Here is a 22,525-nt window from a genome sequence, read left to right on the forward strand (position 1 = left end):
CATTTAGTTGTGTGGGACATTTACACAACGCATCCAGGCAGCCAATTCGCGCGCCAGAGGGAGGAATGGGGGAGGTCTCGGAACTTTGCTTTGATGTGCACGCAAGGAGAGCCGGAAAAAAGCATCCCCTTGGTGGGGAGGAGGGACGGGGCATTTCCCTTCCCAGCCTTTCAGGAGGCTGCCCCCCCCATCTCCACCGCATAATGACAAGTTTAATAAGAAGTGGCTTCACGGAATGGCTGCAAACTACTACAAGCCCGATCTTGACTTCCAAATCTTAAAGAGAAGCAGCAAGGCTGAAACCACGGCTGCCGATTGTAAGTTTCCTTCACACGGCCGGTCTTTAAAGGGGAGGTTCTTGCAATCGCCGGGAGACGACAGATCGGGGAGGAAAAGCGAGGATTTGTGCTTCGTGGTCAAGAAGTGAGAAAGTTGAATCTGGTCCTGCCACAAGATTGGGAGAAAGGAGGAGGCGAGGTCGTCCCAAAATTGAGAGGAATGTTGGATGCTTATCCTACAGTTGGGTAGATAATATATAGAAAACTATGTTCTGTAACTTTAACTGCTACAAAGATGACTAATTGGCTGTGCTAAGCAGACATATAAAGGAAGGCAGGAAGTTCGTTCACTCCTGCTCTCACTTCTGCTCTCTCACTCCTGCTCCTGCTCCTGCTATTGAAGGTTGAACTGCTGGAAGGAACGGTGTCTGTGTTTGAAGAGAACTGGAATTGTAAGCAAACTATGTTTTGTGTTAAACCGTGATTGTTTGAAGAAGTTGTTTTGAGAAGCCAAGTTTGTTTTGTACTACAAGTAAAGACTGTTTATTTTTCTTTAAACGTTCAGAGTCTGTGACTATCTGTGTGTTTTGCTAAGCCACGCATTTATTCGCTGTCTGGTCCGTTGCACTACTTTGCAGAGGGCAGTTTTACCCTCAACAAGGACACAAGAGAGGTCCCCCTCTTTTCTCCCCCCCTTTTGTTTTTTAACCTCCCCCCCCCCACCCTGTCCAGGCTGGAGGGAAGGAGCGATAAGGCACAGAAAGCAGGGAGGGAGTGTGTGTGTGTGAGAGAGAGAGATTAGGGCAGCCTGGATCAGCTGGCTACAAAGGAGAAAGTCTGTAAAGGAAGATGGGAGGGGAAAGCTCTGGAAAGTGAAAGTGGCGTCGTAGGCATCGGAGGGGTCCCAGCACCGAAGCTCCTTTTGGGGAGAAGGAAAGGAGACCCCCTAGAGAGCCAGGAAAGGGAAGGATCCGGAGCAAAAGGAGGATTTGGGACAAAAATCTGCCCTGCTTGGATCCAACCTAGAATCATGGAGAAATTTCCTGTGAGTGAGTGTCAGGTATGCTTCCTTCAGTATCCAGGAAAGAAAACCCCAAACTCAAGCATTTTGAAGAATTTGGTACTTTTACTGAATATGAAAAGATTAACATCCCAGTGAAAAGCTGGAAGTGACCAAAACGCGCGAAATGCATCTACTAAGCTTCTTCCCCCCCTCATGTTTATATTTTCTCAGCCAATCTAAAGGTCTTCCAAAGGTCAGGTGGCAACACGTCTGGCAGCGTCATCCATCAGGAATGTCGAGACAGTTGGTCGCTCATCCCCTTCTGAAATCCAGTTTCGATTCCCACGAAGTCCCCTCCTACAAAGACAAACCCCCTCCTGCTCTCTTCCCCCCCTTTGCTCCATACCTAATCCCTCCCCGTTTCTTATGGCAGCTAAAGCAGGAAAGCTGATGCTGACATTCGGCCCCTCTTGCAGAAGAGACGTTAGTCCTAATTAAAAGGAAAAAGAGAAAGAGAAACAGAATATATACAATGATCAAGGTTTATCAGGGTATTTGGCATAGAACTGTTGTACTTTCTTGGGAGCTCGGACATCTCGTTTATTCACCCATTCAGCCTGAGATAGTGGAAAATGTTTCCAGGCAATCAGATATTGGACTTTACCATGGTGTTTTCTAGAGTCCAAGATTTCCTTAACCTCAAAATGTTGCTCCCCTTCTATGAGGATGGGAATTGGGGGTTTGCTATGATCAACCCTTAGGGGAGATGAGTGTTCAGGTTTCAATAAACTAACATGAAATACAGGATGTATCCGTCTCAAGGTTTTTGGTAATTCTAATTCAACTGTCACTGGATTTATCAGTCTAATCACCCGGAATGGTCCTACATACTTAGGCCCCAGCTTTTTTGACTTCTGAGTAGTTTGTAAGTATTTGGTAGACAAATAGACTTTATCCCCCACTTTGTAAATGTGAGCTGGGGACCTTTTCTTATCGGCTTGTGCCTTATGGGCTCGGTGTGCCTCATCTAATGCCTTCCGAGTCACTGTCCAGGTGCTCCTTAATTGTTCCATCCAATCTATCAAAGAGGGATTTTGGGGATCATCTTGAGGTAACTCGGGAATGGGTACAAAATCCTGGCCCGATGCAACCTTAAAAGGGGTGAAACCGGTGCTACTATGCACAGAATTGTTATACGCCACTTCTGCAAATGGCAACAAGTCTACCCAATTGTCCTGCTGGTAATTCACGTAACACCTAAGGTATTGTTCGAGCACCCCATTGGTTCTTTCACAAGCACCATTTGTCTGAGGGTGGTGACTGGAACTCAACCCCTGTGCGGAGCCTATCAATCTTAAAAATTCTCTCCAGAACCTGGAAGTAAATTGCACACCCCTATCAGAAATTATTCTTTTCGGAGACCCATGTAGTCGGTAAATCTGCCGAATAAATAATTTTGCGAGGGTTTTTGCTGAAGGGATCTTTGAGCAAGGTATGAAATGTGCTTGTTTGGAAAACAAATCAGTTACTACCCAAATGACAGTGCAGCCCTCACTGTCGGGTAAGTCCACCACAAAATCCATAGATATTTCCTTCCATGGGGCGTTCGGTCTAGCCACACTTTGCAGTAATCCAGGGGATTTTCCTGGAGGTCTTTTAGCCGAGGCACATACTGGACAGCTAGCCACATATGCCTGTATGTCCTTTTTTTAGTGCAGGCCACCAAAACTGTCTCTTAACAAGATGTAAAGTTTTGACAAACGCAAAGTGTCCTGCGGCTTTGGCATCATGCGCATATTGCAATACGGTTGGTCTTAATGTGGCCGGAACATACAATTTTGATCCAACCCAAGCTAGTTCATCGCGAAGTGTGCATTCATTCGAGTGGATTTTAAACCACTCGTCAGCTTTTAGTGCTTCTCGTAACTTTTCGAGTAAATCCCCTGAGAGTTCTGGATCGGTTTTACTCTGCGCTCTGGTAGTGACAGGTGTTGCCAATTGCGTTAAGGGGAGCATTGGTTGAACCAGTTCCTTCTTTATGCTGTTGTACTGTGGTAATCTGGAAAGTGCGTCTGCCATGAAATTTTTTCCCCCAGGAAGGTAACGTAAAGTGAAATTGAAACGCTTGAAATGTTGGGCCCAGCGTGCCTGTTTGGGTGACAATTTGCGTGGTGTTTTTAATGCTTCTAGATTCTTATGGTCAGTCCACACCTCGAAAGGATGTTTTGCCCCTTCTAAAAATTGTCTCCATGTTAACAGCGCCCATCTAACTGCAAACGCTTCCTTCTCCCATATGGCCCATCTCCTTTCTGTTTCAGATAGTTTACGGGATGTGTAAGCACAAGGTTGTAATATTCCATTCTCATTCTTTTGCAAGAGTATCGCTCCTACGGCAACGTCGCTAGCATCCGCTTGTATTACAAAAGGTTGTTCTATGTCGGGGTGTTTGAGCACAGGTTCAGCTGCAAACAACCGTTTCAGTTTTTCGAAAGCGGCCTGACAGTCCATAGTCCATTCTAGTGGTTTCGAGGGTTTGGGTTTTATTTCCCCTTTGGTTTTGAGCAAGTTTGTAATTGGCAGTGCGATTTTTGCGAAAGAGGGGATAAATTGTCTATAAAAGTTAGCAAACCCTAAGAAACTCTGTAACTGTTTACGGGTGCGTGGTGCGGCCCATTCCATTACTGCCCGGACCTTTTCCGGGTCCATCTCTATTCCCTCATGCGATATACGATATCCAAGATAGTCGATTTTGTCTTGATGGAATTCACATTTAGAAAGTTTAGCATAGAGTTCAGCTGCTCTGAGTTTATTCAAGACCGCTCGAACCAATCTTATATGGTCGGCCATGTTGTCAGAATAAATTAGAATATCGTCCAAATAGACCAACACCCCCTTATATAGATGCTCATGCAACACTTCGTTGATCAACTGCATGAATACGGCCGGGGCCCCCTGTAGTCCAAAAGGGAGTACTCTAAATTGGAAACACCCCAGTGGGCAATTAAATGCTGTCTTCCATTCATCTCCCTCTTTTATTCTCACTCGGTAGTATGCCTCTCTTAAATCAAGTTTGGTAAAAAATTTTCCCTTTCCTAAATGGGCCAACATGTCCTTCATAAGTGGGAGGGGATAGACATTTTCCACGCAAATGGCGTTCATGTTTCTATAATCAACAACTAATCTGAAGGATCCATCTTTTTTTTCGCGGAACATTACTGGCGCTGCTACCTTGGGTTTGGCTCGTTCGATAAATCCCCGTTCTAAGTTTTTGTCAATAAAATTCCGCAATTCCTCCAATTCTCGAGGTGTCATGGGGTATATTTTTGGTTTGGGAAGCTTCACCCCTGGGAGTATTTCAATGGTGCAGTCAGTGGCCCTGTGGGGAGGCAGATTATCAGACGCTTTTTCACTAAACACTTCCTTGAGGTCCCAATATTCCTTTGGAATTTTCTCTTCTCCCTCAATATAGTTAATGGCTACTGCGGCCCCTTCTGGTCTTACGTCGTCCCTTAGGGAGGGGCCTTCCTTTTCCGGAGGTGGTTCTGCCGTACGGATGCGCAGGACCCCCGTTTTCCAATTTACTCGTGGGTTCCATTTACGAAGCCAAGGCAGTCCTAGAATTAGGGGCCTTTCCATGCCAGGTGCTACGATAAAGCTGAGCTTTTCTATATGATTCCCCAACTGTAGTTCAAGGGGTTCGGTCATAAAACTAGCTGGGCCCCCCCCTGCAATCGACCCATCTAATTGACAAAATGCAATGGGTCTTTTTAAAGTTTTCAGTCTCAGTCCCATTTCCTCCACTACTTTGGGGCTAATTATGCACCTAGTGCATCCCGAGTCCAACAGGGCTAACAATTGCGCTTGAGTTCCTGTGGAGGGCACCCTTACTTCTACGGGGATGAGTAAGGGTTCTTCCGTGTGACTCACCCGTTCATCGGTGTCCGAATCGGAGTCTGTCTCGCTGTCGTCATCGTTGGTCGGAGTTCCCAACTCACGCTGGTTCCGGGGAGTGAACTCAACGACTTCTCCTTTCAGGGCGGTGCCGCGGGTTTTGGCGGGTATTTTATCGCTTTTCTTTTGGCTGGCCCCAGTGGCTTTTGGCGGTGGTTTGGAGAAACATTCGGCCGCCCGGTGACCCTCCTTCCCACATTTGAAACAGGTGAAGGGCTTTGACTTGGGTTTGAATTCGGTCTTCCCGCCAGTCATCTTGGCCGCCCCCTTACGGTAGAGAGAGGATGACTGGTCCCCCATCCGCCTTCCTCGGAGTTCGCTCCGTTTCAGCTCGATCTCCACATCCTCAGCTACTATGTACCATCTATCCAAATCATCGGGGACCCCCATGCTCCTGCAATCTCGATATATCTCATCATTCAATCCATCCTTGAAACTCTCCAAAAGCGCCATTTCTGACCAGCCTGTCATATAAGGTGCCAGTTCACGAAACTCTTGGATATACTCTGCCACCGGCCTCCGGCCCTGCTGAATGCTCTTCATTCTGAGTCTCGCCTTTCGTTCAGCTAAATGGTCTTCAAAACGTCTTCTAAGGGCCCTCATGAACTGGTTGTAATTTCTCAGCAGGAGGGAGTTGTTATTGTGGAGAACTACCATCCACTCAGCCGCCACTCCCTCTAGGGCATTCGCAACGCTTCTGACTTTAGCCGCATCTGTTTCGTAGTCCTCCCCCCAATCCTGCATGTGGTTCCACACTTGGGTCAGGAAAAATCCTAAGGTTTTAGGATTTCCATCAAATTTTCCAGGAAGGGGGGGGATTTTTGGCTTTTTACGTCTGCGGGGGGGGGCCTGCAGGGCTGGGGTTCTCTGGCCGGCTGCATCTCTTCCTCGAGCTGCCGAAGCCTGGGATGTTCCCTCCTCAAACTCTTCCTCTCCCCCGCAGGCTGTCTCTTCGGCCTCCCCCCTGGGGTCTGCTTCCCCCTTCTCCACAGGAGTTTCAAAGGACTCACGGTTTTTTCTGCTTTCTTCCACATCACGGATAAGCTGTAAGGCTTGATCTATCATGAGACGTTCCTTCTGCTGTTGCATCCACACCGCCTCCCTTTTTCGGGGTCTGGAAGTCGTCACTCCCCGGGGATTCTCCCCCCAGTCCGGCAGTCTGCCCACACCTTTGGACCATCTAGCTTCCTCTGGTTCCAAACGGAGTTTTTCCAGCCATTCTGTAGTTTCTCTTTCCGACTGGAGGGCGGTTGAACTCGCTGCCCCCATCTTCCCTTCGTCATCACTCCCTCGATCTGACATACTTTGGATTTTCAGTCCCCTCGGGTTTTGTCCGGGATGACTGAGATGACTTCCAGCTTAATGTCAGGTATGCTTCCTTCAGTATCCAGGAAAGAAAACCCCAAACTCAAGCATTTTGAAGAATTTGGTACTTTTACTGAATATGAAAAGATTAACATCCCAGTGAAAAGCTGGAAGTGACCAAAACGCGCGAAATGCATCTACTAAGCTTCTTCCCCCCCTCATGTTTATATTTTCTCAGCCAATCTAAAGGTCTTCCAAAGGTCAGGTGGCAACACGTCTGGCAGCGTCATCCATCAGGAATGTCGAGACAGTTGGTCGCTCATCCCCTTCTGAAATCCAGTTTCGATTCCCACGAAGTCCCCTCCTACAAAGACAAACCCCCTCCTGCTCTCTTCCCCCCCTTTGCTCCATACCTAATCCCTCCCCGTTTCTTATGGCAGCTAAAGCAGGAAAGCTGATGCTGACAGTGAGAACAATTAGTCAGTGGAACGACTTGCCTCCAGAAGTTGTGAATGCTCCAAGACTGGAGCTTTTGAAGAAGAGGCTGGACAGCCACTTGTCCAGAATGATATAGGCCTCCCATTTTGAGTAAGGGGTTCGAGTAGAAGATCTCCAAGGTCCCTTCCAACTCTGTTATTCTGTATTCTCTCCTGCTGCTTGCTCAGGAGTTTCACACACGCTTCAGTGGTGGGCAGAGATCCCAGGGGGAATGGCTTGGATGTGGGTGTGTGAAGTGAGTGCCAGAGCCTGCATTGGAAAAGAGTCAGACTTGGAAGGCATGACACAGTGACGCCAGCTGCCTGACAGATGTAAAACCCCAAATGCAAAGCTCCACCCTCCTGGAGATAACAATCAAATCAATATCCCTGCGGGGGCCCCCCAGGTCTACTGGTGAAACCCTCAGGGCCTTTGAAAGAGTACCAAGGTGGGGGTAATCTTATCTCCAGGGGGATCTTTATCTTTTATTAAATTTATATACCGCCCTACTCCCGAAGGACTCAGGGCGGTGAACAGGCACAAAATAAAATACATAAATAAAAAAGTTAGAAACATAATTAAAAACAAATTAAATAATTTAGCCCAAGACAATTAAAAATCCCAATAATTTAAAACAAATTAAAATTCCAATTTAAAAATGTAAAAGAAAGGGGAGAAAATTAGGCCAGGCCGGCTTGTTGGAATAGGAGGGTCTTAAGAGCACGGCGGAAAGTGCGTAGATCCGGGATCCTCCATATCTCCAGGGGGAGCTCGTTCCAGATAGTGGGTGCCCCCACAGAGAAGGCCCTCCTCCTGGGGGCCGCCAGCTGACACTGCTTGGCTGACGGCACCCGGAGGAGCTCCTCTCTATGAGACCGTACCGGCCAGTGGGAGGCTGTTTGTGGTAGTAGACGGTCCCGTAAATAACCAGGCCCTAAGCCTTGGAGTGGCTAAAAGTGGTGACCAAAACCTTGAAGCACACCCAGAAGACCACTGGGAGCCAGTGCAGCTCGCGCAGGAGAGGTGTCACAAAGGAGCGCCATGTTGCTCCCATAACCACCTGCGCGGCTGCACTCTGCGCAGGTTGGAACCTCCGGGTGCTCCTCAAGGGGAGCCCCATGTGGAGAGCGTTACAATAGTCCAGGCGGGAGGTGATGAGGGCATGAGTGACTGTGTTCCTTCCCTGTGGATGATGTTCCACAGGGAAGGAACCAAGGCAGAAGGCCCTTCTTCTTCATCTCATTAGATGGACCTCTTTAAGAGAGGAGACCCTTAACCTAGCCTGCCTCCTGGCTCCGATGGGTCTGGTGGATGAAACTGGGAAAGAAAGTCCTTCTAACAATGCTTCTGCATCCAGTGTGGCCTTTGATTCCCACTGGAACCTTAAAAGATCCCATTCAAGTTCAGGGAATGGGAGGAAAACATTGTATAGATTATTGGGGGGGGGGGCTCTGAGGAACAACCCCCCCCCCAATGGCTTCACATAATGGTGGAAATACATTCATTGTGGTGTGGAACTCTAACAATCCTGTCTCTTCTGGTGATTTTTCAGAGCTAGTGGGTTTATTATTTATTTATTTATTTATTTATTTATTTATTTATTTATTTATTTATTTATTTATTCGATTTATATGCCGCCCTTTCTCCAGAGACTCAGGGCGGCTTACAATGCATTAAGCAATAGCCGTCATACTTTTGTATATACCTGCTTAGTAGGGCTTTCGCCTCCCCCCGCCCCCAAGCAGTGTTCTATTTTATACAAAGTCAGTTTATTGCCCCCATAATCCAGGTCCTCATTTTACCTACCTCGGAAGGATGGAAGGCTGAGTCAACCTTGAGCCTGGTGAGATTTGAACTTGCAGTAATTGCAGGCAGCTGGCAACTAAGTGCTATTTAAACAGCTACGGCTACCTTGTTGTGGGACAACTGCCACATCCAAATCATTGCAGGACAACTTTGTTGTGGGATAAGAGATACACTAAAATCAAAGAAACGATGGGACAGAATCATTAAAGAATGGATGCAAAAAGAGGGACAGAATGAAATGGGAATGACAATTTTTAAAAAAATAAAATAAAATACTTAAATTGAATTGTTAAATTGTTATGCTGTGAGTTGTCCTGCAGTGAGTTTGCCATGACAAATTGATGAGTTCAGGAGGTGATGAGTTGGCTACAGTGAGTTGACTGTGGCAAGTTGTCCCATTCCATACCTGAGCTTGGACAGAAGGTCTGGGGAAATCTTCCTGATCTAAAGAAGGTTCTTTTTCTTCACGGCATGGGGGGAGGATATGGGAGGGGGCCAGGATCTCTGAGGGGGTCTAGGAGGTCCATGGGATAGCAGTGTTCTGTCCCCGTCCCACATGCACACACACCAACAGACATCCAAGAATTAAAAACCAAACCAGCTGACAAAATCCTTTTCCTTATGATAATGGAACTTGGCAGCAACCTAGTGGCTGCCTGCCAAGAGTTTATTATTCATTAAGAGATAACATCTCTCCGCTTCTGGTACATCAAAGTAAAATGTTCAATAATTACAGAGTAATTTAAGTCCAAATATAATCCAGCAAAGCCTATAGCAAAAGTCCGGCAATGCAGAATGGCGTGGAAGCTTTCAGCTTTGTTCGTCACAAGGCTTGACTGGCTACCACGCTCCCTTTTATACCCTGTGGGGTGTGGTCCAGTGACTCAGCCTAATCTCGGGCACGCCTTTTCTTCTGTTGTGCGCGCTTATCTCTGCGATGCTGTCGAGGATCCAGCCAAGACTCATTACTCTTATCACTGTCCACCTGTGGCTGCATGGACGTGCTTGGCCCCAGCCCTATCTCTTGCCCTTTGGCAGACACCGAAGGCATTGCCAGAGAGGAGGGTCCTGGAGAGGGAGGCCTTGCCAACTCCTCTCCTTCACTCTCGGAGTCCTCTCCTGCCGATGACACAGGCTCAGGTAACGGAGCCACAACAAGCAGAGACTGTCTGGCATAGCTTTGGGAATGGGGGGACATGAGGTAACAGCAGCAGGTGGTTCAGCAGGGACCTCTCAGTTCAGCTACTTCTTCCTCGAAGGTCTCCTTTTGCTGCTTCAGATTAATACTATCCTGCAAGTTGGAGATGGTTGGATTCTTTTTTCTCCACTTGCTGTGGGGCCTCTTAAAAATGACACCCCCTTCCCACCGATAGTACGTTTCCCACATCTGTTTGTTAAACTCGTTTAAATTTTTATTGTATTGGAAAAAAAAATACAATAGTAACTTTAAAAAAAAGATTTACAAAGAGAAAACAAAACTAGAGTAAACAAATTTTTAAAAATTTGTGCGTCAAAAAATAAATAAATAAAAAAGACAAAAAGACATACATATATTGTCCCTCCTAGTTGAATAGTGACAGATGTATTACAGCAATAACAGTTTCCTCCTTGTGTTTCCTCCAGTTTCCACATCTGTTTGTCAGACTCATTCTTTCACATTTTCTCTTTTAAATAAGTGATCCTTCTTAACTGAAATAAATAGGCGTAACCAGGTTGTTCGCAGGCTAATCTTGGCTGTGGAAGATTTTAAGAGGCTCCCTGTGTGGCAATTGGAAGGATGCTGTAAAATCTCCATTCCCACCCCACTCCAGGGGAAGGTTCCTGCAAAACCAGGGGTGAAATGCTCCCGGTTCAGACCGGATTGCCCGATCCGGTAGCGACAGAGGCGGGTGGTTCTGAGAAACAGTAGTAAAAATCCCTGCTCCCCCCCCCCATGCCCAGCTGAGCCACACAATCATCAGAGGCTTTTTTTTTAATTATTTTTAAAAGCATTTTTTCTACAACCTCTTCCGACAAAAAAAAAATGCTTTTAAAGGCCTCTGAGGATCCAAGCTGAGTTGCCTGATCGGCAGAGACTTTTAAAAGAAAAAAAAGCCTCTGATTGTCACTGTGTTCTTTTATTTACCAGCTGAGCTCATTATTTCTGGACTATCAGACTTTCCGTAGCTTGCCAAGAATTGTTATCAAAACCTACCACCCATGTCCATCCACCCCACATTCCTTCACACTCCTCCCTTTGTTCTCTTGCCAGAAGTCCGGCTGCTGCAAAAAGCAGCTGGCACAACCTAGATTCAAAACGTAACAATTACTTTTCTTAGTTAGTGAGGTGTTTTATTTTCTTTATAACAAGTAAATGAGTTTTCTTAGAAGATATACCTTCGGGGTTTGTTTTCTTAAAGCATGCAACAAGGAAAAGGTCTCGATCCACTCCTGGTAATCAGGGTGATTATCCCAAAAAGCAGAATGGGATTAATCAACGCCCTAACAGTCGCCTCCGAGACCGACTTCTGCCACCAATAGCCTCCCACCGACCAGTCCGCTCCCACAGAGAGGTCTCCTCAGGGTGCCATCGGCCAAGTTATGTCGGCTGGCGACACCCAGGGGGAGGGCCTTCTCTGTGGGAGCCCCAGCCCTGTGGAACGAACTGCCCCCATAAATTCGTAAGATCTCCGACCTCCGGGTGTTTCGCTGCGCACTAAAGACCCTGTTGTTCCGCCAGGCCGGGCTATTAACATAACGATTTTAAATTGGGGTATTTTAAATTTCTGGGATTTTAATTGGAGCCTAATTATTTAGTGATTTTAAATTTTAATTGTTGTTTTGTTTTGTGTTTTTAATAGGCTGTACACCGCCCTGAGTCCTTCGGGAGAAGGGCGGTATAGAAATAAAATTAATTATTATTATTATTATTATTATTATTATTATTATTATTATTATTATTGTTGTTGTTGTTGTTGTTGTTGTGGATTTAATAAGACAAACACAACTTTTGGGTTGATCAGAGACAGATTTTATATATTGCGCAATAGGTTCAAGGCTCTGTACATGAAGCGTTGAACAAAGACAGGAATTAGGTACACTGGTTTTATACCCTTCTAGACAAAGGATTCTTTGAAGTTAGCAGTTCATATGGTCCTATACATTTATCAATTTTAATTGACATTACAGAGTTTCTTTGCAAAACAATCATAATTCTTTTTGTAGATTACTGAAGCATCTCTTTTATCTTTTGACGATGGACAACTTTTAACTCATGTGGATCCCCTTGACCTAACCAACCTTTAAGCTGTATGTCATTAGAATGTTCCTTTCTTCTGACAACTTAGAGGCCTCCTAGAGGAACCAAAAGGACCTTGGCTGAGTTTGTACTCTTTCCAGCCGGATGCATTGCTTTTTAGAATAGAGTGAATAGAAAGTTATCCAGTGGTCATCCATCAGAGCCCGCTTCATTACATTATTATTATTATTATTATTATTATTATTATTATTATTATTATTATTATTATTATTATTATTATTATTATTATTTATTGGTTAATCTTTAGTGAGATTCACAGCCTTTGAGGCTGGTTAATAGCTCAGCAGCTCGAGTCCTAACCAAGGACCTAGGAACTGTTAAGGTATCGTCGGAGGATGTAAGCTGTTAATTATTATTATTATTATTATTATTATTATTATTATTATTATTATTATTATTATTATTATTATTATTATTATTATTATTATTATTATTAACATCGATGATGGCATGGTTCAACTGGGATCCTCAGAGCCTTTTGAAAGCATTTTGTTTATAACCAAATAGTTTTAAAAGTAAATTTAAAAAAAAAAAAAATTGGCCACGCCTACCCAGACACATTTCCCCCCCCTCCCACCAAGCCACACCCACATGCCACTCTGCAAAACAACCATTTCCTCCCGAAGTGGTCAGAACCTGTTGAAATCCACCTCTGGGGCCTTTTGTTTGCAAAGCCCCAGGGAAAAAGTACCAAAACCCCTATTGCTTTTCTTGCTAACACTCGGCCGAGGTAGAGGCAGAGTTTGATGCTCTTCCTGGCACCAGTTGGCGGCGCTTTGAGTCTCTGGGAGCCAACTGGGGTCTTCGGTCGCAGGTGCGGAGGGGCGCGTGGTCGGAGGGCGATGCCCTTGTCCCGGGCGCCCCTCTTGCTCCTGTGGGCTGGGCTGGGGTCCTTCGTGCCGAGGAGCCGCTGCGGTGAGTTTCTGGAAGGGGTTGCGACCGGGTGGGAGGCAGCTAAAAGCGGGGGTCTTGCCTGGGTCTCTCCCCCACATTTCACCCTCCGTGGCAAGTTCCCTTCCCCGCAGGAAACGTCCCCCTTCCCTCGCCCTTCGCTCAGCCTCGTTCAAGAACTTTTTGTATTCAAATTGTATCCCATTCCTCTTTGTATCTGAAGAAGGAAGTAAACAAAGAACGGCCAAGGTTCAGATTCAGAGTTGGTTAAATTCGCTTCCTTGTTTTTTGTTTTTGTTACGATATTTTCAGGATCAGACTCAATAAATGGATTAAGAATTAGATATTCAAATAAAGCACTGTTTATTTACAGAAGGCATTCTATATTCACTGAATAATCACAAATAGAAGCACAGAAGGAATGTATACAGCTCCTTATATATACATGGGGTGGAGCTAGATATAGGACTGGTTAAATATGAATATATTAAGTAGTGGAGAATAAGTTAACCCCTGATACCCTGGTCATATACTATTTACATAAAGAAGAATAAGGCATTTACTTGTGACAGTTTTAATTTCCTGTTACCAACTTAGGATCGGGGGACACACAAGCACAATACAAGGAAGGTTTGGATAATTCGTGGCTCCTTTGGGACAATAACATTTGGTGTTGGATTTGTCAATTCCAAGTAAATTTCTTTACTTGGAGGAAACGATATTTGAAATGATGGGGAAAGCAATAATATTGAGGCCAGAAACTATATTACTGTTGATAATTAAGGAAACAGAACCAACAAAATACGAGAAAGAATTGATTAGAATTATGATTATAACGGGTAGAATTATAATAGCCAGATATTGGAAATTAGATGTGAATTTTAGACTAGAAGAATGGTATTGCGAAATGTGGAAATTAGCTTTAAACGATAAAATGACATGCGATATTAAAATTAGAAATGGTGACTATAAAGAAGATATTTTCTGGAAAATTTGGAAACCATTCGTGGACTATGCGCTGGGAAAATTGGATGCTTCGGGACCTGGACCCCGAGAACGTGGATTTTGGCGATCATGAGGATATATCCGAAGAACCAAATCTTCCTTTCTTATGTATAGCACAGGGTGAAGTATTGTATATGTTGTTTGTAATGTTCTTTTAATAATAAAATATAAAATTTTTTTTTAAAAAAAAGTAAATTTCTAAGCAAGGAGTGAAAGTTACGAGAGCGTGTTTACAAATAAGGTCGACTCCTCCTCCTCCTCCTCCTCCTCCTCCTCCCTATCTCCACCTCCAGGCTGAGCCTCTTGAAGAGAAAATAAAAACTCAGGATGACGTGTCTCTCTGGGTGTGGTGCAGACAGAAGTCCTGGTGACAGAAGTCTCCATACTCTGCTGTGAAGCTCCTAGCAGCTTTTGTCCTGCTGGTCCTCCGGGCAGTGGGCACGTAGGGTCAGATGGCAGTCAGGTCCACAAGCAGCTGTATCAACCCAGGGGTCCCCCCCTTCACCAGATGTGCCCAGCTGTTTCCAAGATCAGCCAAGAGTTGCTTGAGAACTTCTTTCAGGGTTAATCTCATGGCTCCGAAGTTGGTCTTCTCTTTGAGAGTTGCTTTTCGTGATAGCGTCGAGGGAGGAGCTGGAGCTGCAGACACCCCCCCTCAATCCTGTCCTTCACCCTCTTCCTCTTCCAGGCTCCCCCAGGCACTCCCTGTGCTATTCCTACCTGAAGGTGTCAGAGCCCAGCCAGGGGCTGCCCCAGTTCCTCTCTGTGATCCACCTGGACGATCAGCCCATCGCTCGATATGACAACCACATCAACAGGATGGAGCTTCTGGTGCCCTGGTTGGAAGCAGAGGAGATGAAGAACCTGGTGGTCCTTGAAAGGGAGTTCAGGGCTGACCTGGAGTGGCTATCAAATCTCAGCCACCAGACTGCAGGTAAGCAGAGGCAGATTTGCCTTCAAGCCCCAAATTCTCCCTCTAATCTCCCTTTGTGCCTCTTGACACCGTAATCATCAGAAGAGGGAAGCAGGCAAAATCCCAAAGGTGTTTTTTCCAAAGGTCCCAAAGTTTCAGAAAAAGCAGCTTTGGGGCAACCCTGACCTGGATGACTTGAGAACCTCCAAAGCAGGCAAAGAATAGACAGTGGGTGCCTGGAGGCTTGGATGGGTGACATGATTTGGAAAGGAAAATCTCATTTGACCACCAATGGCTGCAAAGGGCTTAATGGTGAAAGATCCTTTCCTGTAAAGGAAATAAAGCACCTTCCCCCCCCCCTCCAAGATCTCTCTCATGGTCTTCATGATCTGGCCCCAGCCCAAAATCAGTGCAGTCACTGATCACAGCAAAGATCCCCCCCCCATTAAAAGAAAGAGGGGATCCATTTTCCCTCTCTTGGTGGGTTGCTGTTCACTTGCTAAATCGTGTCCAACTTTTCACAACTTCATGGACCACAGCACAGCAGCCCCTCCCATCCCATCCTCCACTGTTTCCCCGAGTTATGTTCACTGTGTCAATGAGCCTGTCTAACCATCTCATCCTCTGCTGTCCCCTTCTCCTTTCCCAATATCAGTGTCAGCTTTGGAAGCCATATTAGGCCGGAAGCTTCAATGCTGCCACCTTCTCATGTGTGGGAAAGTAGGAGGGGGGATTTAGGAGAGGGGTTGTCCATAGATATAATAGCATTCTTCCTGTCAGTCAAGGTCAGGGCGATCCAGCATCTGGAGAAGGAGTGATCAGGGGGCTGGGTCGAGATGGAACATATGATCGACTGGGAAGTAAGGGGATGGTTTTGGGGGTTTTGACTTACTGAGGGAAAATCCAGGCTTTTCAGATTCGGGTTTTCCCAGATGTGCCAGTTTGCCTATTCTAGTAGCTTGTAGAGTGTTTAGGGGAGAGGAATTTTGGACTATTCCCTCACCATCTGGGTCTCTTTCAGGGCTTCACACCTGGCAGGCGATTTTGGGCTGTGAGCTCAGGGAAGACGGGAGCAAAGGAGGGTTTTTGCACTATGGCTACAATGGGATGGACTTCATCAGCTTCGACAAGGAGACCCTGAGATGGGTGGCAGCTCAGCCACAGGCCCAGAAGGTCAAGGAGATGTGGGAGGATGATACAAGGAAGTCCCAGAGGAATAAAGTCTACCTGGAGGAGATGTGCATTAAGATGATGCAGAAATGCCTGTCCTACCAGAAGGAGTCTCTGAAGAAGACAGGTGAGTGACCAAATGGGCCCTGGTTGTGCAATTTTCACCTTCAATGCCGCCTAAAATGATTTTTTCAAAGAGAAAAAAACAAACTAATTAAGCAAGAGATGGAGGCTGAGATTCATTTCCATGAGGAAATCTTGCAAAGCAGGAGAAAGTCTAATTCTCACATCCTGTGTTTGGGGCTGAACCAAAAGGTGATTTTCTTCTGAATTTCCATATGGAACAACTTGAACAAATTCAATGTGGGATATGAAAACTAAATCAACCACCAAGCAGTGCAATTATTTTGGTCAGAGTGAGAAATGTACCCCAAAGTCTATGTGTTCCTTTCAAAAATAAAGCTAATGAGTTCAAGACCTCCATCTTTGAGGGTCCCAGAGATTCAGGAGAGGAGAGGGAGCAGTGGGAGAGGACGACCAAATGAGGACTTCCCTACTATTAAATCCCGGGAACTCAGATTTTGCTGTTTCTGCAGAGCCTCCAGTGGGGAAGGTGAATTACAAGATAGTGGATGACAGATTGGAGGTCCTCATCTGCCAGGCCTTTGGCTTCTACCCCAAGGAGATCCAGGCCATCTGGAGAAGAGACGGAGAGGCCTGCAAATATGGGACCCTCCAGAGGAACGTGGCCCCCAACTCAGACGGGACCTATTATGTCCAGCTCAGCATTGAGATCGACCCCAAGGAGAGGGACCTTTTTCGGTGTCACCTGGAGCACGAAGGCTTGCAGGAGCCCCTGGTCTTGGCTTTCAAAGAGGAAACAGGTGAGACTTTGAGAAGTTACAAAATGTCACCTCTCAGTCAGACGGGTGGCATATAAATTTATTCCATAAATAAAGTAAATAAACATCAATGTAGCAGTAGGTTGTCCATCAGTGTTGGATGCTGTCATCTAAACTTTCCAGAGGGAAAGGAGGGAATTTAGGAGTCCTTGGTGTTGGCTTGGAAGGAGGAAACAGGTGAGAGGATTGAGCAGCTGTGACACACATTAGGTCTTGGTGAGATGGGCAGCATATATGTTTATTAAATAAATAAAGTAAATTTTAAAAAATGTAGAAGTAGGCTGTTCATCAATGTTGGATAGTTTTGGGCTGTGTCATCTAAACTTTCCAGAGGGAAAGGAGAGAATTTAGGGTTGTGTTTCGTGATGGTAAAGAAGAGATGATTGAGAGGGGAGTTGGAAGTGGACACTTGAGAACAGAGGTAGGAAAATATGATACGATACGGAGATGGAAGAGATTGAGAGATAGGAAACTCTGTTTTGCTTTCTGGCAGAATTATCTGATGGGACAAGTTGCCCCCGGTCCTTCAGTGCCCCTTTCAGCAGGGGAGGCTGTTCTTTTGTCAGCTGCTTCAGAGCTATTCTTTTTTGCAAAACTATAATATTCGAACGGTTGCAATCCGCACCTGCTTCCTTCTCCCTCCATTTATCTTCAGGTGAACTAGGGAGGGCTCAGTTTGATGCATTTGCTTCACCTGATCTTTGCCTGGGCTGAAGCCCCTGGGCCCTTCGCACCTTTGGAGGGGAGGGGCTTCCTCCAGGTGGGGGCACTTCCTGGAGGCCAGAGCAGGTTGGGAAAGGCTTCCCTTGATCAGCATCTCCACTTCAGGGAACTCAGCACCTGTCTAGTCGAAATCATGTTTCTCCTTTTTTAGGAGGCGTGGGGTGGATTCCTTTGAAAATTGTGGCTGTTGTGGGAATTGTGCCTATCATGATGTGTCTTTTGTTTCTCTTCCGGAGATGTAAGTGAAACAAAGTCATCCACTGACCCAACCCCATGTCCTTCTGTGTTGACTGAGCTGCTGTGGGTGGGACAGAGCTTCTCTGAGAGTTGCAGCCAGAATCCCTACGAGATCCTTCCCTACAGGCAGCATTTTGAACACGGGTGAGAAAGGGAGAAGAAGCTATGGAGCCATTGTTGCACTTCCTGCAAATCTCAATGTCTCCCTGTTGTGTGGGAGAAAACCTCTTTGGCCTTAGCAGACTCTCTTCAGAAGAGCAAATATCAGCAGCTCTGGAGCCCAGGAAAAGTCCTTTAAATGATTTGGGAAGTGCTAGGAATTCCACAATCCTGTCCTTGAAAAAAGATCTATTTGCCATGTCACCTGACAAAAGGAAGCTCTGATGGAAGGTTTGGTCACGCTTGGCCAATAAAAATTCTATTCTATTCTATTCTATTCTATTCTATTCTATTCTATTCTATTCTATTCTATTCTATTCTATTCTATTCTATTCTATTCTATTCTATTCTATTCTATTCCATTCCATTCCATTCCACTCCACTCCACTCCACCCCACCCCACCCCACCCCACCCCACCCTACCCTACCCTACCCTACCCTACCCTACCCTACCCTACCCTACCCTACTCTCCACTCCACTCCACTCCACTCTACCCTACCCTACCCTACCCTACCCTACTCTACCCTACCCTACTCTCCACTCTCCACTCCACTCCACTCTATTCTACTCTACTCTACTCTCTATTCTATTCCCTATTCTCTAACCCAGCCAGACCCAGCTTAGCCTTCCAGCAAAGTTGATGGTTCTTAGATCTGGCTAGGTTAAGATTGGGTCACAAATGTCGTGACAGTTGAATTAAGAACTTCTGAGTCCAGAATACATGGGGAACCCCATCTGTCTTGTACCAGCAACAATATTGCCAGTAGTTTAGCATCATTGTTCCAAAATTGCTGAGCACATTGTAAGCCGCCCTGAGTCTTCGGAGAAGGGCGGCATATAAATCAAATTAAAAAAAAATAATAATAATTGTGGTGATTCAGTGAAGGTTCGTAGGGAGGCGTTCAGAATAAATCCTTTCCCAACTCAGGCAGGAGCTTCTTCCCCCAAAATAAACTAGCCGTCTTTCTCTTTTGCCATCTGTCAGGCCAGTGGAGGAGACACAGGAACAATCTGTACCAGGGAGTGGCAACCTGCGGATCTTCCACAGATCAATCTTTCTCCCTCGATAGACTGTACAGAAGATGAAATGCAATCACAGAGGTTGCCCCAACCTAAAACAACATCAGAGGTGAGTCTGAATTTTAAGAAACAAAACTCTGGCCTTGGGATATACCTGAGAACCAAGACCATTAGGGTTGTTGGGGTGGCAAATTCAATTGTTCCAAAGTTGTTGCATGTGGTTATGGGATTCCTGGGGCTCCTCTGATGGGCTGCTCTGCAGTGGAAGATGCAGTTCAGCTCAGCCTCTCTTTGCCCATCAGCTCCAAGGGAGGAAAGAGAGAGAGAGAGAGATGGGGAAGGAGCCATGAGCAGGAGTTGGGACACCCTGGAGAAATGGGGGATTTTTTTCAGGAAGGATAGGAGGGGAGGGGGAGAAGGAAAAGAACAGCTGGGTCTATGCAGGAAAAAAAGCTCCTTGGCCATGATGAGCTGGAGGCATAAGGAACCCTGGGGGAGAAGTGAGGATTCCCTCACTAGCAGCTCTTTGTGCATAGGAGGGTTGCAGTCCTTCCTTCCTCTTTGGCTGCTTCCCCTCCTGCCTGTGGAGGTTCCAGTGGGGGGCAGAGAGAGCTGAGGGGAGGAGAGAAGAAACACCCCCCCCCATGCAAATGGGGGTGTTGACTTTCTCCATTTTTTTTTCTCTTTGAAGCACAAGGCATCCTATGGACCACAGAGGACATGGAGTGATCCAGAAATCACTGTGTCATCCCTCCCCCCTCAAAAAATGCTAGAGAATTCCTGGAGCTCTGGCACTCAGAGGAATTGGCCATCAACAGGCACACAGAGATAAACAATATCTACATGCCATTCAAAAAAGACAATTAAAAAGACCAAAAGGAAACAAAAGACCAGAACACCTCCTATCCAGCAATCAACAGAAATGCAGAAATGAACACCAAGATTAACATTAGACCAACAGTCAAGTAAACAATATCCCAATCAAGCAATTACCAATGCAGACAAAGAAGCTAACAGCGCACACAGCTTAATCAAGGAATCTCCCAAGAACATTCCCACCAACACTGACAGAGGAAACCATATAAAAAATAAGAGCAAATCCAACTCCTTTCTGGCACTGATGATGTTACCTAGTTTGGTAATGAAATGTCTGCAAGAAAACTGCTGTCAAAGAGCACTCAGGACCCCACTTAACACCCCACGGTGTTAAGCACCTGGCAACCGCTCCTTGGGAGGAGAGGAGCATATCCCATACCATCTGATTTTCCTTGACTGTGACCCCAACCTGTTCTGTTTCTCCCTGCAGGAGTCTTGTGTGCCTGGTTGGGGAGATCCCAGCTAGACCCAGTTCAGCATTAATGATGTCACCCCTAACCCTGGAAAAACTCTACAAAGGAATGGAGCCAAGTGCCTCGTTCTACAAGGGCCCTGGAAGTTCATTTAGAGAGATGCAGGGATGGAGATGGGGGCCTCCTGTTCTTGTGAATGGTTACTGCAGAGGTGATTTTTCCCCCTAAACAGGCAGCTGTTGTAGACTGCAAACCCCTTTAAAGGTTAAGATCCTGTTTTCAGAGGAAACCAAAGAACGGGTGAAGCAGCGACGTGGACAGCTCTCGTGGATTTAGAAGAGGCCTCCTTCAAGGCCTCCTTTCCATAGCAATAGCACTTGGACTTATATACCGCTTCATATAGTGCTTTTATAGCCCTCTCTAAGCGGTTTACAGAGTCAGCCTATTGTCCCCCAACAATCTGGGTCCTCAATTTACCGACCTCGGAAGGATGGAAGGCTGAGTCAACCTTGAGCCGGTGAGATTTGAACTGCCGAACTGCAGCTAGCAGTCAGCAGTTCTAACCACTGCGCCATCTCAGCTCATACATGGAACCATCTCTGGGATCCCATTTTGATAACCAAGTTCTGGCCATCTGGAGAACATTTAAACTAAACATGACTGGTGGATTTATTTTGATGGACCCACCATTAGTATCAGTGTTAAAATTTGAGCCGGTTGCCTGGCGAGGTATGACAAGTACACTTTAGGTCAAATAATAGCCCATGGCTGCTTTTTAATCTTTTCAAGGCAATTTGCTTTGCCCACAATTTGAGTGAGGAGTGAAAGGAGGTGTGTGTGTGTATGTGGGACCTTATATTTTATTGTGGGGTAAGTAACCCAATTGCCAGACATTGTAAAATCCTTTACATCAGATATGTCAAACTCAAGGCCCGTGGGCCAGATGCGGTCCGCAGCCCACGAGTACTTCCCTTTTACCTGGACGGCCCGCGTCCTATCTCCTGCCACCACGTGGGAGAGCCAAGGCTACTGGCAGTGCCTCCCCTTCTCCCTCTCTCATCCTCCCCTTCCCGCTCCTCCCAGCCTCGCCTGGTGATCTCCTGTCTTGGATCATAGCCTTGCCATCCTCTCACTCTCAGTTCATCCCTTCCTGGCCAAGGAAGAAAGGAAAGAAGGAAGGAAGGAAGGAAGGAAGGAAGGAAGGAAGGAAGGAAGGAAAGAAAGAAAGAGATGGGAATGAGAGGAAGGAGTGTCTAAGGGAAGGCCTGCCTTAGCAGTAGGCCACCAGCAGCCCTGTTGCCCTCTCACCATCCCCTTGCCCTCTCCTGGTGGTCTCCCATCCTATCACGGAGGATGCTTTGCTTACAAAGCTGGGTCTTTGCTTACAAAGCTGACGCATGTCCCTTGGCTCTGTGCCCAGCTCCTAAGGCCAGGGATGGGCAGGAGGCCAGCATTGGGTCAGGACTGGTGTGGGGACCTCCAGGCTGCCCCTTCCTTGGCCGTCATGGTGAAGCGGGGATGGACGGAGGGGCACGCAGAGATGGAGGTGGTCGGCTGGATCAATTCTAAGTGGATTCGAGGACTACCTTTATATGTATTGATAGACCATTTTTATTCATGTACTGATGTATTGCTATTATTTAACACAATGGGACCATTGTGCCTTGCATCTATTTTTTTTTATTAAAAAGTTTTCCCATTGATCGATAGATAAAACACTTGTACGTTTAAGATATTTATCAAGGGAATTGGGTAAAATTGTAAATTAAATATAGATTAATAATGTATGACTATTTTTACACTGGTAATGAAAGGGAGTGAACCTATTAGATTTGTAGGTACAGATATCAGCATTCAACTAGCGGGGAGGTCATAGAGTTATATGTTTATTATTAATATTATATTTTTTGTATATTCCTTTTTTTTTCCTGTGTCTTTTTGGTAATTCGTGTTTTGTTGTTCTGCTTTATAGTTTATTTTTAGAAAAATAGAAGAAAAAAATAAATAAAAAAAAGAACAGTAACGACGATGCCTAGTGTTGTCATTGCCGTCTTTTGTGGGATAAAGCCAGGTCTAACGTCTAACAGTAACAGAGTT

The 22,525-nt window shown here is 45.9% G+C and overlaps 1 protein-coding gene across 5 annotated transcripts; it reads left to right on the top strand.

The window, feature by feature from the left end:
* The first annotated feature begins 610 nt into the window (after positions 1-610).
* LOC139311768 (major histocompatibility complex class I-related gene protein-like) lies at positions 611-22,451 on the top strand. Of its 5 annotated transcripts, none has more exons than XM_070936270.1 (8): positions 12,750-13,033; positions 13,967-14,134; positions 14,703-14,948; positions 15,949-16,224; positions 16,694-16,981; positions 17,874-17,960; positions 19,105-19,248; positions 19,831-22,451. In XM_070936270.1, exons 1-7 carry the CDS (start codon positions 12,865-12,867, stop codon positions 19,203-19,205), a joined length of 1,335 nt encoding a protein of 444 aa, XP_070792371.1. In that variant the 5' UTR covers positions 12,750-12,864; the 3' UTR covers positions 19,206-19,248; positions 19,831-22,451. The 5 variants fall into 5 exon arrangements, with proteins under 5 accessions (XP_070792376.1, XP_070792371.1, XP_070792372.1 ...); XM_070936271.1 differs by having other exon boundaries at positions 13,967-14,122; XM_070936275.1 differs by lacking the exons at positions 12,750-13,033; positions 13,967-14,134 and adding an exon at positions 611-730.
* Positions 22,452-22,525: the final 74 nt, after the last annotated feature.

Source organism: Pituophis catenifer, unplaced genomic scaffold (assembly GCF_029215685.1).
Source record: "Pituophis catenifer annectens isolate HBS135680 unplaced genomic scaffold, rPitCat1.0.hap2 SCAF_2, whole genome shotgun sequence".
Taxonomy (NCBI): Eukaryota; Metazoa; Chordata; class Lepidosauria; order Squamata; family Colubridae; genus Pituophis; species Pituophis catenifer.

What these genes read in the sequence shown, in the direction of transcription:
- LOC139311768 (XM_070936270.1), top strand. Translation starts at nt 12,865, where the DNA reads ATGCTCTTCCTGGCACCAGTTGGCGGCGCTTTGAGTCTCTGGGAGCCA. An exon ending in CGTGCCGAGGAGCCGCTGCG is followed by an intron (nt 13,034 to 13,966) that starts GTGAGTTTCTGG and finishes TATTAAAATTAG; the next exon opens with AAATGGTGACTATAAAGAAG. An exon ending in TTTCTTATGTATAGCACAGG is followed by an intron (nt 14,135 to 14,702) that starts GTGAAGTATTGT and finishes TTCCTCTTCCAG; the next exon opens with GCTCCCCCAGGCACTCCCTG.